The sequence below is a fragment of the Phasianus colchicus genome, chromosome 7 (assembly GCF_987193195.1).
Source record: "Phasianus colchicus chromosome 7, bPhaCol1.hap1.1, whole genome shotgun sequence".
NCBI lineage: Eukaryota > Metazoa > Chordata > Aves > Galliformes > Phasianidae > Phasianus > Phasianus colchicus.
The window spans coordinates 23,576,863-23,599,862 of record NC_143442.1 but is presented as its reverse complement, the minus strand read 5'-3'; the positions used below and the strand labels follow the sequence as shown (position 1 = coordinate 23,599,862).

The window sequence follows — 23,000 nt, the reverse complement described above, 5'->3', positions numbered from 1 at the left end:
GCTGGTTCCTAGCATTCAGGCCCAATTAGCCTCAGACAGTGTTTGGGATGATTATTAAGAAGGAACAAACTGGCCCTGGCAAGAGTTAGGCCTTTGAGATGGTGCCTTGCAGAGGGTGGCACACTACTGACTTTCCATGAGTTTCTCTGCCTGAATTTATGCAAACTGAGTGCAGCTGTTGTACTGGGTAAGCTAGCAAATGTAATGAGTGTTTAATCTTCCTTCTGTCACTGTATTCATGTTGTAATCCAGGTAGGTCAGGGCTTGTTCATTGTTTGCAAGGTTTAGAATAGGGAAGGAATTTGTCCCTTAATGAATAAGCTGGTATTTAAGGTTTTTAGTTGTTTAAGTGCTAGAGGCTGACCACAGCTAAAGCTGGGAAGTAATGATTGGGCTAATAGCGTTAAGTCCCTCTAGCCCCTAGCTGTTCTGCTTTCACATATTTGGGGTTAAAACATTCATTGCACTTAAATTCAGGAAGGAATTAACCCTAGAGTTGTCTGGGACTATGGTGAGTGTTTTTGTTCTCTGTACTTTGATCTCACTGCAGTTCCCCTGTGGTAATATAATGAATCCCCTGCTGTAAAAGGCCTGGGCAGTAGCTTGATCTTTTCTGTTCTTTTTCTGTAGCATCAGCTCCTTTACTGAAGGCCTTAAAATTGCAGCTGTGCTGGGAATTATGTCAGGTATACTTTAAAGACTTTGTAGCTAAATATTTAGTACGTGATTAGGGGCTTATGTTCCACAAAACTGACTTCTCACTTGAACTAAACCATCTTAGTGTCTACTTTATTATTGCCAGTGCTCAGTGAAGCTACCATGCTTTCAAGATGAATCATTCTGCTTTAGCAAAGATGTAATTTAACAAATGATTTTGTTATGTTGCAGAACTTAGTAGGTCTCAGTCTTCAGTGTGACTTCTGAAAGTGTTAAGTGTCAGGGAAATGTCACCGTTTAAGAATGTGTAGACATCTGTGAAGATCTGAGCTCTGTTCCCCCTCAGCTGACAGGGTGTCTGTTTAGAGAACACCAGCTATAGGAGGTTATGGATTATGGATGCTCTGTTAGATCTTGCAGGTTAACTTATCTTGGGGAAGAACTCAAATGAAGGCAAAACTCCATTTGCTGCTAGAGGTGGGAGCCTTGCAAAAGTTAGTGTTGTGGCCTACGAGAAGCAGAGATGTTGCTTGCAGCACAGGGCTCCTTGTGGCTAGAGTGTGAAACCAGTGCTGTCCCCTGCCCTGGGCCTTCATGAATTCTCCAAGGATTTTGCTAGCCAGACTTCAGAAACAGAAGGGGCATAGAGACCTGAATGATGGCCAGTGTTGTAAGACAAAGAGTTTTAAAATCCTGCAGTGTTGTGTAAACAGTGTGCTGTTGAAGTAGGTGTGAAATTCGTGGGGTCCCACTTGCACACTGAATGGGTTGTAGACTGGGTAGCATAATGGGTCTCTCTTCTAGTTTCTGACCCAAGACCTCAGGGAAAACTGTTACTTCCTCCTGCTATGGAGGGGTCAACATGAGTTCATGTCTAGAAACAGTGTGAGGTCGTTGCTAAACAAGAGTGCAGTGTAAGCTCTGATTTGGGGAAACAGGAGGCATGCAGTCCTGTGCAGAACAGTCTGAATTGGCAACAGGAACTGTTGGGCACTGGGACTGTTTTTTTCTTCAAGGAGAAATGATTAAGCAACTGAAAGATTTATTTTGATATCAGTAGAGATCTGAACAGTCATTGACAGAAATAACTGATCAGTAAATGTGTCAAGTACTGTAAATATTTCAATCTGTCTTAAGTCATCTACTAATGTTACAGCTGTGAGGTTGGTTTGCAGTACCTCTGTGATGTAACTGTAGCTATGAATTTGCCACTGTTCATAGGAGAGCTATTATTCAGTGCTGGTGGTCAGAATGATTTCACTTTCTCAGGAAGTAGTGATGGACTACATGATTGGGACATTCATAGGTCATCCAGCAGCCACCTTGACTGAGTTGTTGCAGCTGATGTGGGTGTGCAGGTCTGGCTGGTTCAAAGCTCCATGGATGACTTCTGTGCACCACATGATCACACAACTCTGTGCCTGTCTCTTCCACTCAGTCTGGGAAACCTATAAATCTTCTGCTGTGTAGAATACAGAGAGAAGGGAGGCACAGTTCTACACCTGAACTATGCTGGAACTTTCACTTTTTTAATGATACAGGAACAAAAGAGTGTTGTAGCCAGAGTTAATTGAATGTTCTAGGTCCTAACAGGCTGCTGTATTTTAGCAATGGTGAAACTGAGAGAAACTTGTTACTTTCAGTAAGCAAAAGATTGAATTAAAGAATAGGTCAAGCAATATTTCTTCTTTAATAATGGGAATACGTGCAAGAGAAAATGCTTGAACTGCTGTGACTGAGTTGCTTTATGTCACTTTATTTTAACATCTCCCTGTTCCCTGATTATATGCATATGGGTTTCCAGTGTTGATGCTGTAAAAGCGTTTCAAAGTATGCAAATTAAAGCTGCCCTGGTTTTCAACAGCTTTCAGACCAAGTGTTGCCATCAGTTTCTTTCAATACATGAGTGTATGAGATGGAAAATGACGTAATCCAAAAATGTATGGTAATGGATGCCTACCTCTATCTACATCTCACTGCTGAGATTGTGTGTCAAAGGTACTTAAAAATTCATAGACCAGAAAGCCTAGAAGTTCAAGGATGGGTATCTGTTGGTTATGGCAGAGGTGAGCCTTTTACAATCTGCATTTCATTTGGGAAATGCATAGACTTCTGGAGCTCAACTAAAAGTCAGTGAGGCAAAATGCAATGATCAATTGAGACTTAGCTGCAGTTGAACTGAAAAAAGAAAAATTAGGACAAACATTGTGTTACGTTTTCATTCTGATCTGAATGATCCCCCAAATGCTCAAAATTATGTTGCTTCTTGGCCTAGTTTGACTGGAGCAGTAAGATTCTCCTATCTGTACATTGTGGTTTAGTTTTTAGATAGTACTGTGTAAGCTTTAAAGTGTTCATCCAAGTTGTTCCTGACTCCCTGTGGACTTTGCCCTCCTGGGATCCTGTGTTGCAGAAGAGCTGCATGCTGTAGGAAGGGGCTTTGGGTTCATCTCAAACTCCAGAGCCAAAACATTTTGTTAGTTGAATGCTGTCTATGATTTGAGGAGTGTGGTTATCGCTTCTTCCAGCTACCACTAGTAATGTTGTAACTGCTGGTTCTGAGGTTGATTGCTTTTGCAGTGCAGAAAGAATTGTATGTAGGAATGGTTTGCAAAGAGCAGTGAGTCTTCATTAGAGAAAATGCTCTGAAGCGAGTAATTGTAGTGTATTGTCATTGTAAAATAAGCTTACAGGAACCTGGAAGACTTGCTAGCAAAAACCTGGGTAGTTTCTGTGACTTCACCATGGTACTCTCTAGCACACTTTTTCTTAATGTCTGTTTCAAGGTTCTCTGAGCATTTGCAAACAGAAGCAAGTAAGATATCTTAGCAATCCCTAGTTTTCTAGAAGTGCTATGTGTTCTGTAGCAGGTGGAGAATTTTGAGTTTTATTTGCCCTCAAACATCAGGACAGAGCAGTCAAAAATCCAGATATGCTATCCCAGTGATCACTGAATAATGTCTCTTAATTCCTGTCTTTGCCAAAAGGAATGCCAGTTTTTTAATCTACGCATAACTGTTTAGCCATAGTTCTTGGTTGCACTAATGGAATTGGACACCTTGGAGCCCATAGACATGTGTTAATTGCCATCTGGGGAGCCAGTCTGTTTTTGTTTATTTTAGTTGTAGTGAAAGCAGATAATAATATTTTAGTTCTCTGCTCTAAAGAGTCAAGTAGATACTGTTTGGACTGTTACTTTGCAAACCTGGTTTAGTATAGTAACCCAAGTATGCTAGCACACTTTTGTGATTCCTATAAATGCACAATGTTCAGCATTTGTGAACAAGAGGAAATATGCTTTTTCTCATCTCTGCCTTGAGAACTGAGCTGTTCATCCTCTATTTCTCTCTCTTGGAAGAATAGGTTTCTGTGCACCAGGTAATTGCAGCAGCTGATCAACCTGCTTTGCACTTTAAAGGAAGACAGGCAGGAGGACAGGGATAGTGTCCTGTGTACAAAAGGAAGATATTTTCTTCCTCATTGATGCCTGGGGAAAATTGGTAAGGCTTGCTAACAGGCCATTAGTAATGGGTCTCATGTGAGCATAAAAAAAGGGTAAGTGGGGTCTCTGACATAGGAAGTTGAAGCATGAACAATAAGCAGTTCCTCTCACTGCTTCTGGAGTTGCTTTCTAAGACTCCACTAACTGAATGTTTAGGCAATACAAGTAAAAGCCCAAAACTTAAAGCCCAGATTAAATAATTTAAAATTAAAGGGGTAGCAGATGAAGTTGTAGTGTCCTAATAGTTCAGTGCTCCTTGTACCACTTTCACTTTCCAAGTCTCAAGCACTTTGATTAAGAGCATTTTTGTGGAATGGTGCCTGGAAGTCACTAAGGGAAAAAATACTTAAACTCTGCTACCCAAATGAGAGCTGGTATGTCAATAAGATGTGAGATCCCCAACTGTGCTTTGTTTTGTGATGGTTCTCACTCATTATTTCACAGAGCAGCTGCTGGCACAGAATTCAGTGATGAGTAATAGGCATACACTTAATTACCTGAATGACAATTAGTGTAGTGATAGACTTTTCCCAGCACAAGGGGATGTTGTCCTGTTTCTAATCCACTTTAGTATGCTTATTTAATTCCTTCTGCATGATGAATAGCCTGGTGGGTTTGGCTGAACCTTCCACTGGAGCATACCAGTGCAGCTCAGAAGTTGGTAGAGGCAGAGTGATTGACATCAGCTAAGCATCTACATAGCTCCTGAAGTCAGGTTTGCAGAAAGATGCTGTGTAAAGATGGTGTGATTTAAGGAGCTGGAAAAACAATTGCTAGAGGAATCTGAGTGCAGATGGGATTGGAGTGGTAAGCATTGCTGTACTGGTGGTAGATTGATTTTTTTTTTTTAATTTGTTCTCCATTATAGTGCCTCCTTTTCCTAAAAGCTGTCAAATTCAGAGGACCTAAACAATTTCTGGTATAGGTCTATTGTTCCTCTTTCCCTACTCTGTGATTACATCTTGCTGAAGTCTGTTTGGTTCATTCCTTTCTCTTTTGTGAGAGCAGGAGATGAACTTTGCCTCCATTTCAGTATGTTATCACCTCTCCATCTCTTGTGATGTTAGCTTTTGCCTTCTAATCTTTTATTGTGTACAGATTTTAACACTGCCACAAGTTAGGAGGAAATAATGATGAAAAATGTTTCAGTCTCTTCCTGGTGTGGAATGACCTGCTGTATCCTTGAAGGCTAAATAGATTTATGTTAAATATGGGAACAATTCAAATGGCTGTAGTAGGTATTTGTTAGTCTCTGAATTTGTGATCTGACTGCAGATCACAAGGAGCTACTGCACTCCAAAAAATGAGCTATCTTCCATGTTTGGGAAACCCATCCAAGTGTGTAGAGACCTTGTCATCTGGATCCACCAGTTACATGGCATGCACCTTTGTAAATGTTTTCAAATAAACTGGATTCTGTTTGTAATCACATGTGCATTTTCTGCCTCCAATAAAACAAATGTTTCTAGATGTAGGGACAGCAGTGGAAGACTTCAGAGTTTTCTTTACAAGTTTTAGGCCAAAGAAGTCTTTTTCTCACAACACAAAAAGCACAAATGTCTTTTGGGAAAGGAAGCTGGAGGAGTGCTTTTATTGTCTGTATAATCTTATACTCTATCTCCCCTCTGTTCTTGTTGAGGATCTGATTTTGAACCCTGGAATACAGAGTTTGGACCGGAATCTCTGGAGTTCTGCAATGACAGCGCGGGAGTGTGAGCATCTGAGTGAAACATAATATCCTTCCATTACAAACCACTTTATTGCTTTTGTTTTTAACTGTATCCTTATCAAATGACTGGCCATTGTGCACTCACTACTTCCAAACAAGCTGGATAGTCTCCTGGCCTCTGCAGTATATTCAACCCTATTCTTTTGAGCTTTGAGTTGCTCAGACATTCCACCTTCATCTTGTTGAATTTCCTTTGCTCACAGCTTTATGATGTTTCCTTAACTGCAGTGGTATTGATAGACAGTTATTACTGTAAATGATGGGGCTTTAAGTTATTTTAACTTTCTTTGTCTGAATGGGTTGCTGACTTGGACTCAGCTGAGCTGGTAATGGGCAGTGTGTATATGCAAAGATGCAATATAGAAATCTCATGCAGAGTTGTAATTAGTTTAGTTGCACCTGATTATTTCTAAATGTAATCCCTTACATCAAGTGAGGGGGTAGATCTTAACTATACCCTTACATCATTCATGTTAATTGCTGCACAGATTGCACTGTAGAGTTCTTTGAACAATGGTTGCTCATGTGAGTCTCTGTTAAGTCTGGCCATAGCTGACTTTGGCAGCTGTGCCACATATTTGTTTCACATAAGCTCATATGTTTAGTGTTGGCAGTGTGAGTTGCTTGCAGATTGCTTCCAGGACAGCAACTGATCTGGTGATGGTCTGTGTGAAAATCAGCAGTTAGTGTCCTCTGACTCTGCTTTGTTGCAAACAAATTGCTTGGAGCTGGTGTGGTTTTGAACGCCTCTGGCCATTCTTAGCTATGGAAGAAAATGCAGTAGAGATGTTGTATCTCCCATCTGTAGCACCTCCTTTGGAGCCCACATTCATTGTCACAACATCTTAAACAGATTGAGTAAAACTGAAATTCTTATTGCTTTGACTCCAGTATTTGCTTTTACTGCTGGCTGTCTCTTGAAGGTGTGTAGTCTTATTTAATGTTATGTTCTGTTGCTCACTCCTATTAATTCCAACTGCCTAATCCACAGTAAGCAGGAAACATTCCCCAATGGAAACTGGGGACCATGTCAGTACTATAATAGTACAGCACTATAATAATACAGCTAATGACCTATTCGTGAAAATCTTGCTGTTTATTTTATTCCAAGTCAGTGAACAGAAATCAATCATGAGATATTAATCTCTTGCTGTTTAATCTTAACCACTCCCATGCCTTTGTTCTGCTATTCACAAGCTGAGTAGCAGTGCCCCCTTTCCTCTTGTAATGACCTCATTTCAAAACACAGTTTCTCTCTGGCTTGGCTTTCATGGGATCAGACTAATGCTGTTTGAGTTGGGTTGAATTTTGCACAAGTCCTGGCACTAGTTGCTGCCTATTGCTCTACTGAACTCTTGTTTGTAAGGGGAACTTTCTGTTCAGAAGCTGATAGATGCCTTGAGCACCGGGGATGAGCTTATGCTGAGTCTGACTGGGCAGGCTGCTGTGAAGAGAGAGCTGTTAAATGGGGTTGGTCAGTGTGTTCCAGCAATCCTACATCCTACAGGATGAACTAACCTGTCAAAACTGCTGATGGTGCAGAAATTCATGGCTAAAGACTTGCTGGCTTCTTGTGTTGGGGAAGATTATATTGGTGATGATCTGAAGCCTCTTCTAGGTTTCTCATCCAAATTTCTTTGGCCTTGAATTTTGGCTCATATGGTTTGAAGGGAAAGTGGAGTGAGGTGTGGCATGGTTAAGAAACCCTGCCTATGGCTATGAGAGCACAGGCTCTCAGTTAACTTCTAACTTTGCATGTAGTTTATCACAGAATCACAGAATTGCCAGGGTTGGAAGGGACCTCAAGAATCATGAATCTCCAACCCTCCTCCTTTTCTATGAACAGTTCAGAATAGAGGAGTGGTGTATACAACTGCTGTTTACTTTAGATTGATCCTGTAAGAAAGTTTGATATGCAGGAAGTTTGTGATAAGCAAGAATCTGAGAATCTTAATTTTGTCTTTTTTGTATGTAAAAAGTTCTTATGGTGTCTCTCTACCTTGTGATGAGTATTAAATACACTTCTTAGCAGTGGATTCTTCTACTGCTCTATAGAGCCCTGAAATCTGTGTGCCCAGGCTTCCAGTTGGAGGAAGAGAGGGATGTGAAGGTGAATGATGTGACCCAACTTTTATCCCAAGGTGGCATTCATGCAAGATTTAGGGTTGTGACTATATAGGAAAGGAAATATTCTTGGTTTGTATAGCATGGATGCGACTAAGTCAAACCACTGCAGACCTGTGGATGGCAAATAGGTGATAGTTATGCTTCTGTCTTTGTTTTTATACAGCTGAATTCTTTAAGGGAAATAAGAAAGCAGGATGGTTAAATAGTACAGCTGAAAATATCCTAACAGGCATGTCACCTGCAGGGATGTTCATTCCTGTTCCACTCTGGATTCTGGGTGGGAGTTGCACAGCACTGTAGGCAAGGGAAATTATGTAATGCCTGCCACTGGAGTGCTGCATATTCTTTGGCTCTGTAAAAATAGCGTGGATTGAGAAGCAGTAGGGATTCACTGAGAAAATGTTAGGTCCCAAAACATTGTCAGAAACAGAAGAGAGGAAGCAAAGGGAAGAGAAGGGAACATGAGTGTTGGGTACAAGATATGAGGGGTGGGATGGCAGGAATGACTACCAATATCTTAAAGTAAAAATAAGTAATGTCCTCAAGCAACAAATGTGTTACCAAAGCCAAGCTAGAAAACACTAGCTAGTTCACTTTCAACTAAGTGAGGTACATGAAATAAGGGTCTGTTATGCATTTGCCTCCTTTGCATTCTTTGCTTTCAAATCTGGTCTAGGCTTTTCTGAGGGGGGCTCCTTGTTTTGCTTCTGTAGCTCCCTGCAGAATACAAATGTTAGTAAGTGGAACCATGACATGTGAGACTGAATCCATTGCAAGAAATGAGCACTGCATGGTGGATCAAGTTCCCTCCTGTGTGATGCATCTTGAACACAGCACAATGGGAGAGCCCTCATTCTACTGTTAAATCCAGTCCTACTGTTGTTTAGCTCTCTTGCTCAATGGGGTTGGAACAAACAATAGGCTTTGGTCAATTTTATACTAATAAAACATAAAGCACAATTCATGTACTTTTAGGCTAATCGAACATTGGATTGATTATGGAAAACTCTTGATAATTTATAAACTTTTAATCTAAAAGTGATGGCACCAAGAAGTGGGGGTGGCTCTTTCACTGGTCTGTAGCATAACTGACCTTTACAAAAGTACTAACATTAGTCCAAGCTGAAGAACAAACAATAGATCCTCAGATGAGGCTTGTCCTACAGTCTTATCTCAACTTAAAGGAAGTACTCCTCTTGCAGTTGCCATGGACTTCAGTCTGAGCTAAATACTACTAGAATGCAATGGGAAAATACCTGTACCCTCCTCCACTCCCAAAATACTAGGTGCAGACTGAAGTTTACTTTCTGTGCAAAGCTGCTGGAGCTCAGTAGGCTATAACTTGGTGGTATTGCTGCCCCATGGCCCCCCTGTCTGGCTCTGTGGGCCTCGGGTGAAATATGCGCACTCTGCTTCTAGGTGTACTCTGCAGCTTTAGGGGTAGTCAGCATAGCAAATGGATGCAGGGAGAGCTTGAAAGGTTGAATCCAGTGGTCTTGAAAGGACAATTCATAGATTAATATGTCTACGGTAGTTCTGTGCCAAGCCAAATAGGTGCACACTTTTGTGTGGTCAGCTGAAAAGATAACTGCTTCAGAGACCTGGTGGACAAATGAGAACTGCTTTGCTGGCAGTTTCTGCTCTGGCTGATTGGCCTACCCAGCTGCTTGCACAAGCAGTAGCCAAACTGCTGCAGTTCATACCCCTTTATGTGCTGTGAGAGTGTGGAGGCTGTGATCTGCTGTATCATCCTGACAGGCAGCATGCAGCTGCTAGCTGTTCACATGGCAGCTGCTAAAATGCCTGGATGGGGGATAAGAAACTCAAGTATCTAGCAGTTGTTAGTTATTACATCTTAGGCTAGGATGTCTGTACTTATAAATCAGAAGTCTCTTGGATCGTAAATCCCACTAGGACATAACTTAAGCTCCCAAAGTATCTATTTATCTTAATAAAGCTATTGTTTATCTTCAAGGAGGTCTAATCAAGGCTTTGGAAATGAGGAACATTACTTTGTTTTGATGGGAAAAGTGGGGGTGTGTGGGCAGGAGATAATCTGAGATGCACAGAAGCAGAGTTTTGAGATGGCTGGATTCCAGTTCTTTGACTTTTGGACTCTTATAGATGTGTAAGTTGTCTTGCAATAATTACTTTTTATGAAAACAGGTGTAGTAATTTAAACCAATTAGGGCTTTGGGAGAAGAACTGCTCTTAGTCTCCAAATTCAACAAAGCATTTCAGTTCCTTTCACAGAGGGGAAATGAGCCCAAGCTCATACTTAAAGTTAACTGGTGTTTTTTGGATGAACTATGAACAGATCTGGAGATTCCAGTAACAATGCCTTATTTTCACCTTCAGAAGACTTTAACTTTGATACCTCCTGGCCATCAAGCAAGTGTCCCTGAGTCCACTAGCGACAGGATTTGAGCAATTGCACAGCACCATGAGATAAACTTTCTATACTCCTATAACAGCAGAATATAAGTTGATGGGGGAGGGCAAGGGAACACCATGGGGAAAACAGCATGAGTAGCTTGAACATGTGGTAAAATGTCCTCTGCAGTATTTGTTGTGTATTCAGAAGGGTGTCTTCTGAAAGCATCCTGGATTGGAAATTCCTAGAGGAAAGGATCTTTATCCTCGGTGAGTATGACAACAAAAATATGCACATAAGGATGGAAAGCTGATTCACCTGCTTATGCCAGGAGTTAGGGGGAAAGAAGGCGGGAAAGTGTCCCTGAGTGGCATCTAGTGGTGCTTCCAGTTCATGCAACGAGGAAGCTAAACAAAGAAAGGTTATGGCCAAGGCTCTTTTGATGCATGAAACTGTGAGCTGGAGTCATTTCTGGATGTTAGATGGCAGCCTATCACTAACATTAAAGCCAAGCATATCAAGTATTTTAAGTGTACCAGAAATGCTGTGAATTACATGTGGATCATGTATTGTCTGATAATTCCACAGCAATTTTTAATTGTTACCTGCAAAACATTAATGAACTCCATGCCTAAAAAGGAAACTTGCATATCCCAGCAGAAATGGCCTTTTCTTAATAGGGCCATGCAGAAAGTTTTGTGACTTGAGTAATGAATTAAAGATTATAATACCTACAGTATTTTGGCAAATACATATGAGTAAAGATCTGTAGTTAGAGAGACTTGCTCTGTGCACAGGCAAGGCCCTTGTGAAGCAGGTTATGTCTTGGAATTGTGTGGATTCACTGAATATTTTCTTTGTGGTATCTGATTGCTCAGTTACTTTTGCTTGTTGTATCCAGTTTATTTTTCTGGTAGGCTGGGGATAATTTTCAGCAGAGGTTCAACAGAGGAACAGAACAGCAGAGCCAAATAAGCTGCTTCTGCCATTTCAGGAGCAAAACCATCTCCCTGAAGGCCACCTACTGAAAAAAAAGCTCTTATGTGTCTGTGTATGCCCTACATTGGTACTCTTTTAACCTATGTTGGTTAAGACCCATACCACTGTGCAGGCTAGTGAAGTTTGTGGTCAGCTGGGCATTTAAGATAGAGGTATGCCAGTGAAAAGCCTTCATAAACCTCTAAGCCTGGAAGCACATGATTTAAATATTCTAACATGCAGCAGGTAATTCACTGGAATAAAAGTGGAGTGTATGGATTTTAGAAGGAGTCTAGAGTTCTGATGCCAGTCATGGTGTAATGAAGAAAGCACCAAGCGATCAAATTCTAGAAGCCTAAGTACAGTAGATATCTTCCTAGTTCAACTTCACTTGTTTTTTTCACAATTACATTTTCTGTTACAATTCCTTCTCAGAAGTAATGAGAAGAGCAGGAGGTTGAGTTTGTGTGCAGATGATTTGCATTCACTACTTCTGACTTCTCAGCTGGTTTTCTGTGCTTCTGTCTTAAAGTCAGTAGTTCCATGTTACTGATGAGAAGTTATCACTCAGTTTCTTACTAGAAAGATGCTGAAGAAAACAGCAAATCACTTGCATCTGCAGAGTTCTGCTGATGTGCTGCTGGAGGACCTCTGATAAATCTTCAAGATATCTTCAATAGGAATACTGTTCTGTGAAGATGGGTAAAAGGAGGGACTTAGCCCTCAGAAGCAGTCTTTGAAGTGCATGCATAAAATCATTTAATATCCCCTTCCTTCGATTTCTTTCATCTGAACTCCTAGTGCTGTTTCATTTAGCTAGTTCAGATCTATTGAGATCCAGTCTTACAATTTGCTCATTTTGCATTTGTGTGAAACAGGATACATAACCTACACAAAGGCATACTAAACTTAAACCTACTAAAATTGTCTATTATTCTAGGTGAGTCTCAATAGCTACTTATTCTAAGTCAGATTTGTAACATCTTCACTGTCTGTATACTGTGCTGTTTATGAATAAAGACATTCAGGAGACAAAGTGCTTCTATACAAGTGTCGTGCTTAGCGAAATCTTTTTTCTTGTTTTCTTACCATTAGCATTGCAGCTTCTCCGTCAATTGTATTGGGATGTATTGCCTGTGAACTACCAAGTTTCTACATGGTGTTTTAAACAAGATTATTAGGTTAGTATTACAAAAGCAAAAAATTCCTGGGTCTGACTTACTGCTGCTTATACTCTTATTTTCTCACTGGTGTAAGCCACTGCAACACCAGGATCTTTGCTTTGCAAGACTTGCATTATCTCTTGTCAGCACAGTCTGCGCATCCGAGTAGCTTACTGACAGCAAAGCAATGTTGAAGGCTAAGTTGTAGTGTGTCTGGAAAGACAGAAGTACCTCATGTGCTTTGTGCTGTATTTAACAGACTTCTGCAGGAAAATAAAAACATCAAACAGGAAGACTTTCTTGGCTTATCTGGAGAATGTTATGCACAGACAAACTTGTGAGAAATTCCCTTAGCCACAACAAAGTGTGGCTGTTTTCTCACTTGGGGTCTAATTCAGCAACCTAAACTCAGACTGAGTGCTGCTATCCATGCCGGGAGTCCTAGGAATTGATGGGTGTTGGACTTCTATGAAATAGAGGGAATGGTGAATACCAGAAAGGCTACATGTTCTGGCAGGGAAAAATGCACATGCTAAAATTCCAGAGAAATGGGTGGTAGTTCTTAGGTCTTTAAGAAAGGTTCTTTACAAATATCATCATTCAGCTAATGTTTGACAGTGTATAGATGCCCAGCAGAGAGCTCCACACACAACTCCCTTGCAGAATGGCTGCATGTTGGTACTACAAACATCCTGGCAGTGGTTGGGCTTGATCTCTGGAGGCCTCTTCCAACACTTATGATTCTGTGATAGATTCCCTAGGAGCTATCTGCTTGACACTCATTAAAGAGTGAGATGCAGCTGTATGAACTAGGAGACCCTAATGGAAGCTGCAAAACAAGGGAGGGACTCTACCTCCCTGCTCACTCCTCCTGATGTAGAACAAGTTCTAGGCTGGAATGACTCTACTGTCACATATGCACTCAGGACATTTCACACTGTAGACTGCATGTAAGCTATACAAGAAAATGAGGGGCGTCACAAAAGGAAGTCTTTGTGCTTTTCCTCAAAAGATGAGGAAGGACTTCCAGCTAATATTAAGTATTACAGTCCCTTGCAATGAAAATAAGTCAAACTCAAATGCAGAGAATGAAGTTGTGGGTAGTAACATCATAGAGTGTTTCAATCCCTTTATTTAGGTGATTTCTTTCCATGCCTGGAGATATTCTAGCTGTCACTGTACTGTCTCAATGATATCTAGAATCCAATTGCATCCTATGAAGTATCTCTATCAACAGTCAAACTTGAATCAGGAATAAAGAGTATTGCACACTTAGACTCACCACAAAAATCTGGTCAAAAACAATTTCCAGTAAGTATTGCAGTGGAAACTGTGAGATAACCTAGTTAAGAAAGAGAAGACAAAGTGCACACAGTTCAGAAGGTGGTGGTAAGGAGTTTGGTGATGCATCAGTCCAGAGTGTCAGCTAGCAGGTGGCCAGCATTCCCATCATGATGTATATTTTTTCATGTAATGTGATCTGTTAATCTGCTGCTGGTTCTGAGTTCCCTGGCACACAGCTTGCCCTGCCCACTGTGTGGGTATTAATTTAATCTATGGGATGTGAATGCAGTTAGTTGTAAATCACTGAACAGACTGAAAAGAGGCCATGCTGGAAGAGCTGAGATAAGGGCTGGCCTGACAGGACATAGTAAGAGAGCAGCTGGTGCTAGGCCAACAGATTGACTGTAAGATCAAAGTACGTGCTTCACTTCCCTGCTCCAAAATATACAGACTAATGACTTTACTAGTAAGCTGTGTTGTGAGTATTGTTCCCATATTATCTCTTTCATACATGCACTCAAGAAATTATGCACTACCTGCATCAACTCATATAGTAGCTGTCAAGATCTAGGCTTAGAGCTTCTGACTTTGCTTACCTATGAGAAGCTTTTCTCTTGTTCTTCTCTTGCCTCTGCCAGTGAATAGGAGATTTGGCTGTGGCTTCATGAGTGCAGGGCTGTAGCTTTAACTTGTTGCTTAGAAACAGTGCTACTGAGCTGAGAGAAATTAAAGGGAAAATAAGTGCCACAGAGAAAAGGTTAATACTGCACCTTAAGGTTGATCTATCAGCTTCAAGCTAAATTATCCTTTTACTCCTTAAGGCATTAAGCTTCACTTTAGAGTGGCTAGTTGTAAACGTAGATGACTTGTTGATAAGGGAGGCTGGGACTGTTGTTATTATTCTGGTAGATCCAATTGCTTCTAAAAGGTGTGATCAGTATTCAGTAGATGTAGGATAATAGAGCAGAGAAAAACTAGACCTGTTAACTCCCTAGAGCCTGTCTGGAGTTGTATCTGCGGTATGTATGGCATGAAGCTTTATAGCAAACAAGGATCCTATCACTTGCTGTTTCATCAATATGCATTACCACATGCAGGAATGTTGCATTTCCACATGCAGGACTAGGAAGAAGTCTAACAGCTGGGAAATCCCAATAAAACCTGATTTTTCACCATTGTCTTTCCAATGGATGCAGGTCATGTCAGGTCGAGCAGGAATACTAGTGCAACAACACATCATCAGTGGAGTAAAACTAACCTGTGTGACGACGGTCCAATCCCAGCTCATGTTCCCTATTAGTGCGTGAATAATCCAACACTTGGTGAATTCTGCTTCAAAATGAAAGGAAGAGCTGACATGGAAGGATAAAAAAAGTGATGTCGGTAAGAGTCTGTGTCGTGTCAATCCTTCTGCGTGCTGGTTTCGCTATTAAGCGAAGCAAAGTGAAAGGACCTGCCCCAGAAATTCAGTTTCTAGGTATAAAGTGGAAAGATGGATGTCGTCATATCCTGCCAGATGTGATCGACAAAATCACTGCCATGTCTCTACCCACTAATAAGAAAGAGACACAGTCATTTCTGGGCATAGTGGGTTTTTGAATCTCTATTCTGGTGGGTGACAATTAACAACATAAACTACATCTATTACAATCAGCAGAGATTTATAAACTATACAAAGGAGGCAGTAAAGGGAATTGCAGAACAATTGGATGCTACAAGCAGGGTGGCCTGTAGCCATATAGAATAGGATTGCCCTAGACATGATACTAGCTGAAAAAGGGTGTGTGTGTGTGTGTAATGTTGGGCACTCATTGCTGTACTTTCATCGCAAATAACACAGCCCCAGATAGCACGATAACTAGAGCATTACGGGGCTTACTACTCTTGCTAGTGAATTAGCTGAAAACTCTGGAATAGATAGCTCTCTCACTGGGTGTTTGGAATTCTGGTTTGGCAAAGTGAAAGGGGTGATTGTGTCCATATTTCCTTCTTCGACTGTGGTAGCAGGAGTCCTGATGGCCATCAGTTGCTGTATTATCCCCTGCGTGAGGGGATTGGTGCAGCAATTAATAGAAACTGCACTGCTGAAGCAAACAGTAGTGGAACCACCTCTGTACTCGGATAAAATGATGATATTAGACGAAATGGAGAATGAAGAAAGTGAAGAGGTCTTTAGAATCGTACCTTAAAAAGGGGGAATTGCAGAAATCAACACTTTGAAAGAAAAAGAGGGGGGAATTGTGGGAATGGAATGTTGTTTCTGCATTTGTTATTAAAAAGTAGCAATTGGTTTGAAGAAGTAGAACATAATGCATTTGTATTTTGTAACTTACCCTTAGAAATAGTTGATCTAAGAATTAAAATACAGTATATGTTAGCGGCATGTTTTAGAAACATTATTACTGAATTATGTGATTAATTCTTTCTTGCAAAACTGTAGTAGTTGTTAAATGTTCCAAACAATGCGAGTATAGTGTGCTAGGGATTAGAAAACGTATTGTAGAGCTGTTCTGTTAGGATAAGAAACTCTCAGCAAAAGAAAAACAGCAAACATCAAAGAAGCTAGGGCCTCTACACAAGGCTGGACTGTCTCCCTCCGTGAGAAGGTTGGGGTGTGAAGGCAGGCACCAGGATACTCCCCTGCCTCTCTCCCAAGCTTATCTTTGTAGAAAGAAGGACAAGCAGATATCTGCAAAAATAATGATCAGGTGTGGAATAAATTAATTAACCACAGCAAAAATTTGTTTGTCCAGTGTTTCCACGTTTAGTGAAGTGTGGAGAAGATTGTGAACCTCAAGTACTCAGCTGATGAGGAACTAAGGGAGTGAGAGTGAAGTGTTGGGGAATAGGGAATAAAAGATGTTCTTCTGTTTTCTGGGTGCTCTCCTGCTTGCAGGAGGCCCGCTATTGCAATTGCGAACAAAATCTGCTTTATCAGAGGTACCGTCCTAGAAAATTATTTGGATATTTCCTACAACCTGAAGTAGCGATAGGAGTAGGATCTCAGAACTGCTCGCATGTGCCTTCCCAGCCAGACGCGGCAGCACGGAGGCACGTTTTTACCAGTCTCGTTTGTACTGCACGTTGGCCCCGCATTTCCACTGCAAGCTGTTCTGTGCAGTTTGCTTTATTTTCTTCCTTTACGCTGCTTTCTTACGACATTTAGTATCTGCACGTGCGCTGTCAGCTTCTTAAAGATAAAGGTGTTTGGATAGAAATGCATTAATATGGACTGAAATGTAAACTACTGACAGGGGAAAAAAACTCCTTTCGAAAGAGCTAAGCTAGAGGCGAGCAGCAGACCCTCATTCCAGCTCTTCGGGATCTCCGCCCTTGGCTCTGCGCAGCCGCGCCGCCGGGGCGGAGCGAGGAGAGAGGCGGGCGGCGTGCAGCCCTGTTTGAATTCAAACGTCTACGGCGGGTAGTGCTGCCGTTCTTGCCTCCTTCCTTCCTCGGGCGCTGGAGGCCGCCGGCCTGGGGGGTTCGGCGGAGGGCCGAGGGGCCGTAAAGGCCCGCGGAGGCGCAGCGCGGTGCGCCGCGGTCTCGCCCTGCCGGCGGGGGCCCGGAGCGGGGCGGCAGCTCGGCTCGGGGAAAGTAAAGCTTCGGCGGGCGCCGCGCTAACCCTGCCTGCCGTCCCTCCCTCCTTCCCTCCAGCGATGGCATGCCGGATGGCCTCCGAAGCTTCCTTCGGCCTCAGCGACGTACGAGAGCGGATGCGGGAGAAGAAAAACGGTGTCCTGAGGACCGCCAGGTTGAACGCCTCGCTTGCGTCAAAAATCAAAACGAAGATCATCAGTGAGTGTTTTGTCTTGCAGTGTGTTTGTAGGGGCGGGGGGGGTAGTCTCTTAGTGAGAGCTTCTATAGTTTATAACTCCTTACCAGCCTTTGGGCTTCCAGAGAATTTGGTATCCCTGCAAATGAGGGTCAGGTGTCCGAAGATGTCTGAGGGATGTGTGGCTGGCAAGTGGAACACAGAGCCCGTGGAGGAGCAGCTGGGGCAGTTGCAGGCTGCTGGACAGTGTCTGTGGTGGCACTGGACAAGTCTCTCTGGGCAGATGAGTCCTTAGGGTCTGTGTTAGTGTCAACAGCAGTAAATGGAGGAGCTGTTTTAATGTTTATACTTGCCATTGTAGAAGCTAGTCCAGCTGGATTTATAGGGGATGTATTGGAGAAACGGTGCATAAAATTAAATATTACTGTTACTCCCATTTATTTGTCATAAAATTGGGAAAGATGGTTTGAAATCTTCTCAAGGTGTAGAAGGGAGTGTAGGTGTAGGATGGAAGTGAGGACTGAGAGCCATAGTTGACTTTCTTGATCAGAAGCATGCCTGCCTGTAGTCAGCTCCTAAGCCGTTCTGTCATTATTATGAATTGAAAGATAGGTTACTGGCTGAGCACGACCCTCTCAGAATGGAGATGTCTACATCTAAAGTGTTTCAGGTTATTATGAAAAATCTTCCTTGCTGCTTTCTGGAGAATTCCATACCTGCCACTGTATGGGAATGAATTATACTGCTGTCTTTGCATAGAGAAGGACTGTTGAGTTGTAGGTATCTGAGCCTGAGGGAAAGCTAATCTGGGAAGACAAGGAAATATGACAAGGGAGGAGAAAGGCATGGATGAAACCTTGATTGCTGATTCAGTGTTGTGCTTCTCTTGCTTACAGACAACTCCTCCATTATTAAAGTTTCCCTAAAGCACAACAATAAAGCACTGGCACTGGCCCTCAATGCAGAGAAAGCTAATGCACAGCGGCTTGCCAAGGAGAAGGTCATCTTGCAGATGGAGTTGGAGCAGTGTCACTTCCAGAATGCTTTTCTGCGAAACAAGCTCTGCTTTCTGGTATGGAACTAATGGAGTTAGTTGTCAGAGGGTGGGCAGCACTAGCACCTCTGCTGTGGGAGGGGTGCATGAGCTGTCACTGATTGTCCATATCTTCTGCATCTGAAATGAGTCTCCCTCATACATCAATACATGTATATTCTTTGTTTTCAGCTATGTTTTCCCCAGAGGAGCTATGCTTTCTTATGGTTGCCAGTATCCTTGTTGGAACAGTTGTTTTGATTTAATATCCTTATTGTTTCTCTGTGTTTTCTCAACATAGAATAACATCTTGAAGGAACTTGAAAATCTTGTGGAGTCAGTTAAGATGGCTCGGCTTTCTGAGGTAAGCAGTGGGAACTGTGAGCATGCTGCTAGTTGTACTGGAAAGGAGACTGTGTTTGTCTCCTGCTAAATTCAGTGTTGAACACATTTGCCATTTAGCTTGCTTGAAATGTTATGACTGCATCCTTGTTTTTAACCTGGTGCTAATGTCACTTGAAGTGCATATGGAATCTTCCCACTTCCTAGTCGCAGATTATCTAAACTAGTTTAAGTTCATCCTTCTGCCTGTGGAGGCAGAATGTGATTCTACTGCGACTCATTGTGTATAGATTGCACGGTAAATGACTTCTCGTAAACCAGGAAGTTACAGGCATAGGCCTTGGCCAATATAGCTAATGTTCTCTTAAGAGATGCATAAACCGCCTTCTCCAGAAGATGGAATGGGAGAACAGGACCTCTGGTTGTGCAGTTTTAAATGGAGGAGGATCACTGGCAGTATTTGAAACTATCCTGGGTGGATCTGAGCTGCCACTGTCTGTGTGCAGGCATTTGCAGAAGTGACTGCAAGAAATTTAAACTCCCTTTTTGTTTATTTTCAGTATCATACAAGTCATCTGTCCCTGTCTAATGGCCGGAAGAACAGCATGACTGAAGATAGCTGGGCTGATGATATTTCAGATGGTCATCTTCTGAGGTTGGCCTTAAAGTCAGATGCTGAAATGACTTTTATGTGTTTTGTGTGTGTGTGTCCAGTTGTTTGTTTCTTGTGACTTGTCTTCTCTAAAACATTCCTGCTCACGATTTTCCTTTAACCTGTCTTTCTGCTGCCATTTCTCATCTAATTTGTCCTAGTGCCAAGTTTTTTTTACACAAGCTTGCCTTTTTCTCTTCTTTGAAAACACATCATTTTCAGATAAGTTTTTTTCTTTTTGTCTGGAGAGTACTCTAAGAGATTTCCTTCCCAGCCCATGTTGTCTCACACAGACGGTAGATCCTTTGGAGGAAAGGCCCTGTCCTTTGAATTTACTGATGTGATGGTTTAATTGTAGCTATTGTAAACAGTTAAATCCTATTTCTGCTAATGATATACTCCTATGAGTATATAGCTACATGGAAGAAGGCTGTACTTCCTTGTTGCCTCTGTATTTTTTTTTTCCTGCTTCTGCATATGTAGAGGTACACTTTCCTTATGATTTGTACTTGCACACAAAGTAAAAAAGCTATCCTGGGCAGGTGGTGTGTGTTCTTCAGCATCTGAAGGCTTTTGAAATGTATTGCAGCACAGTGGCTTTTGAGAGGTGAAAGCTGTGTTCTGTTGGATTCCTTAGCGTGTTGCCGGTGTGGAATGTGCTCCATTGCTGTTATTCTTTCTCACTAGCACTGCAGCAATGCCACTGAGGGTGCCCATTTCGAAGCCAACAGATTTGAGACAGCGAAGTGGCAGCTCCACAGCAGTACAGAAGTCCTCTTTAGATCTTCAGAGATGTGCTCCTGATAAGTCCCTGGAAACTTTGTCTGTTGTTTCTGATGATGCTTTGCCATCACAGTTGGCTGGGAAGCCTCAGTCCCCTCAGAAAGAAAATGGAAAGAACCAGAGTGAAAGAATGGAAGTGAAAGAGGCTTTTCTTGACTCATGCCTCTTCAGAGGTAAGTGCATCTCTACTAGTTGTTGGTATGATTTGGTATGTATGTAGTACCATAGCTCCCCTTAGCTTGTAGCTATTAGCTCCCATGGTTCTAAAGTTACCATTATATTAGGGCTGATTAAGGGATCTTGCTTTGGGCTGCCTTTGTTCTGACCAGTTCTGACGATGATGAGTTTGTGGAGTCTGTGGAACAAAAATCATGCCTTTTCTATCTTCTGGTTTTGTGGTAGGATTGCAGTGCATATTTCGTAGTGGTACTGAGAAAACTGACTTTTGCCTGCTACATTTCTGAGTCTTAAGAATGAATTTTGTCTTTCTAACAGAGTCCTTGTGTGCCACCCAAGAAAATCTCAACAATTTGTCAGCACTTGCCTGGGAAAGTTGTTCACTTCCATATGAAGATGATATGGTGAAGCGCTTCTATGATCGTCTCTCACAAGGGCACGTTACACAGAGGAGAAAACGTTCCACTTGGTTTGCAACAAGCACTCAGTCTTCAAGTGTGGATACCATCCCACATGTCAGTTCAACTCGGGCAACCTGGTGTGGTATTGTGAAGGATAGCAGCAGTTTCAGTGAAAGCAACACACAGCCACAGCTAAAATCTCCCAGCTCACTGGCTTCACCCACTGAAGCAACTGTTAGTCCCAATGGAAGATTTCCAGTTAAAGAAGCTTTTTGTGATCAGCCGCAGGCTGAAGAAACTGGGTGTAGCGTTGAAGTAGATTCCAGCTCCAGTGAGGTCATGGAGTTTGTTCCTGTAAAGATTAAAAGTAAAGTTAACTGTAAAACTGATGGGAAAAAGGCTGCTAAAAAAGCAAGTGCAGGAAGAAAGAAAACAAATATGATTAAAACCAGTGCAAAAAATGGTCCTGATATACCCGAAGAGAATACCCGAAATGCAAAGAAGCCTATTTTGTCAGAAGTTGCAGCATGGCCTAGTGGGTCAGAGGCTTCTGATATGGAACAGAAGGCTTGTGTTGGAGCTTTGGAATTGAAGAACGGAGTCTCTGGTGCAGTGCAAAGTTCGCATTCTTCTAATAATGTCAGAATCAGAAGAACGTACATGGTGAACCCACCACGGCTGAATAGTCTTGGAAGTGGTGACTTAGCGCAAGCTAAGAAAGATGGAATTGTTGAGATCCAAAGCATGGAGAGCAGCTTGTTAAAAATCCCAGTTCATACTGTCTCAAGTCATGAAGTTCCCTCAGATGATTGCAGTCTGCAAAATTTATTTTTGTTGAGGGGTGGGACTTCAAGTGCATGTGCTTTAGAGGAAGACTCATCCAATGTGACCACAAAGAGTATCAGACAGAAAACCAATAGAAAAACTAGAGTAATTAGTCAAATAAATGACTCTGAGGAGAATTTGCTGAGCAGCATGGAAAAAATACCTGAGGCTAAAGCTGAAGAGCAATGTAAAAGCAGCCAGATAAGGAGGAGAAAGACGGTCACAAAAAGCAGTTGCAGTAGTCAGAAAAATGAAGGCAATTTTGGCCCATTTGTAGGTGTTCAAGGAATAGCTCAAGACGACACAAGGGATTCACTAGATAAGTGTAGAAAGAGGACTTATTTTGTCTGTCCTTTGGATCTTACAGGAAACTTGGGTTGTGTCCAGACAGATTTTGAAAAGGATGAAATGGTGCAATCCAGGTGTATTCCTGGGAGCAAAGCTAGCAAAATTCCCAGAGTTCAGAGGAAGGAAGCTGCTCAGAACAATAAAAAACAAACAGGGGATCCTCTAGAAAAGGAGCAAACTAAAGTTGTCAACACTGGTTCTTTGGAAAAAGAAAGCAATTGCAAACCAAAGTCTCGGAGGAAGAGGAAAACCTCCACTCCTCCAAAGACTAGTTCTGTAGATAAACAGAGTGATGGTGCCAGTGTCCTCCATGAAAGTTCTACGGAACTTGTATCTGAGCAAACTGTACTAATTGAGAAATATTCCTGCCCTACCAATCTGCTGTTTGAGCTGGGTGCCTCCCAGGAAGAGCAGATAGCTGACATTTCACTTACAAATAAACTTATGGACCTGTCACAGAGCCTTGAGTCCTCCTCTGTGATCTGTTCTACGGACTTGCCTGTCAGCTGTGGGCTTACAGATCTACCAGTTTCCAACGACTCAGAGACCAAAGGCAACGGAACTCCAGAAAAATCTCTTTGTCCAGAAAGCTCTTTGCTATTTAAAGAAGGGAGGGCAGAAGAAGCATCTGGGGAAGGAAATAAGGTTGTGTCAAGTTTTAAACGTTGTTCCCAGAGTTCACCTCCACAGGAGCCTGGTAGGTGGCAGAATGCAGAGGGGACCTGTATTTGGGGGTAAATACTAAAGACTGTACAGAAAATGCATGTATTTCTGTTCCTCTTCTGTGTTTGAAAGATCAGCGTGCATTTACTCTTCCGTTTAAACTGACCGGTCATTCCTGTGACTGCATTTG

General features: G+C 42.1%; 1 protein-coding gene across 9 annotated transcripts in view; it reads left to right on the top strand.

The window, feature by feature from the left end:
- LOC116234027 (uncharacterized) overlaps nt 1–23,000 on the top strand; it is a 32,363-nt gene that overhangs the window by 3,224 nt on the left and 6,139 nt on the right. For 5 of the 9 annotated variants that reach the window (XM_031601316.2, XM_090144139.1, XM_031601315.2 and 2 more), the window contains exons 1-6: nt 17,242–17,609; nt 18,483–18,658; nt 18,921–18,983; nt 19,522–19,616; nt 20,301–20,569; nt 20,892–22,844. In XM_031601316.2, coding sequence (XP_031457176.2) covers nt 17,471–17,609; nt 18,483–18,658; nt 18,921–18,983; nt 19,522–19,616; nt 20,301–20,569; nt 20,892–22,844 — 2,695 coding nt within the window. In that variant the 5' untranslated portion in view covers nt 17,242–17,470. The other 4 variants (XM_090144137.1, XM_031601313.2, XM_090144138.1 and 1 more) reach the window with 4 other exon arrangements.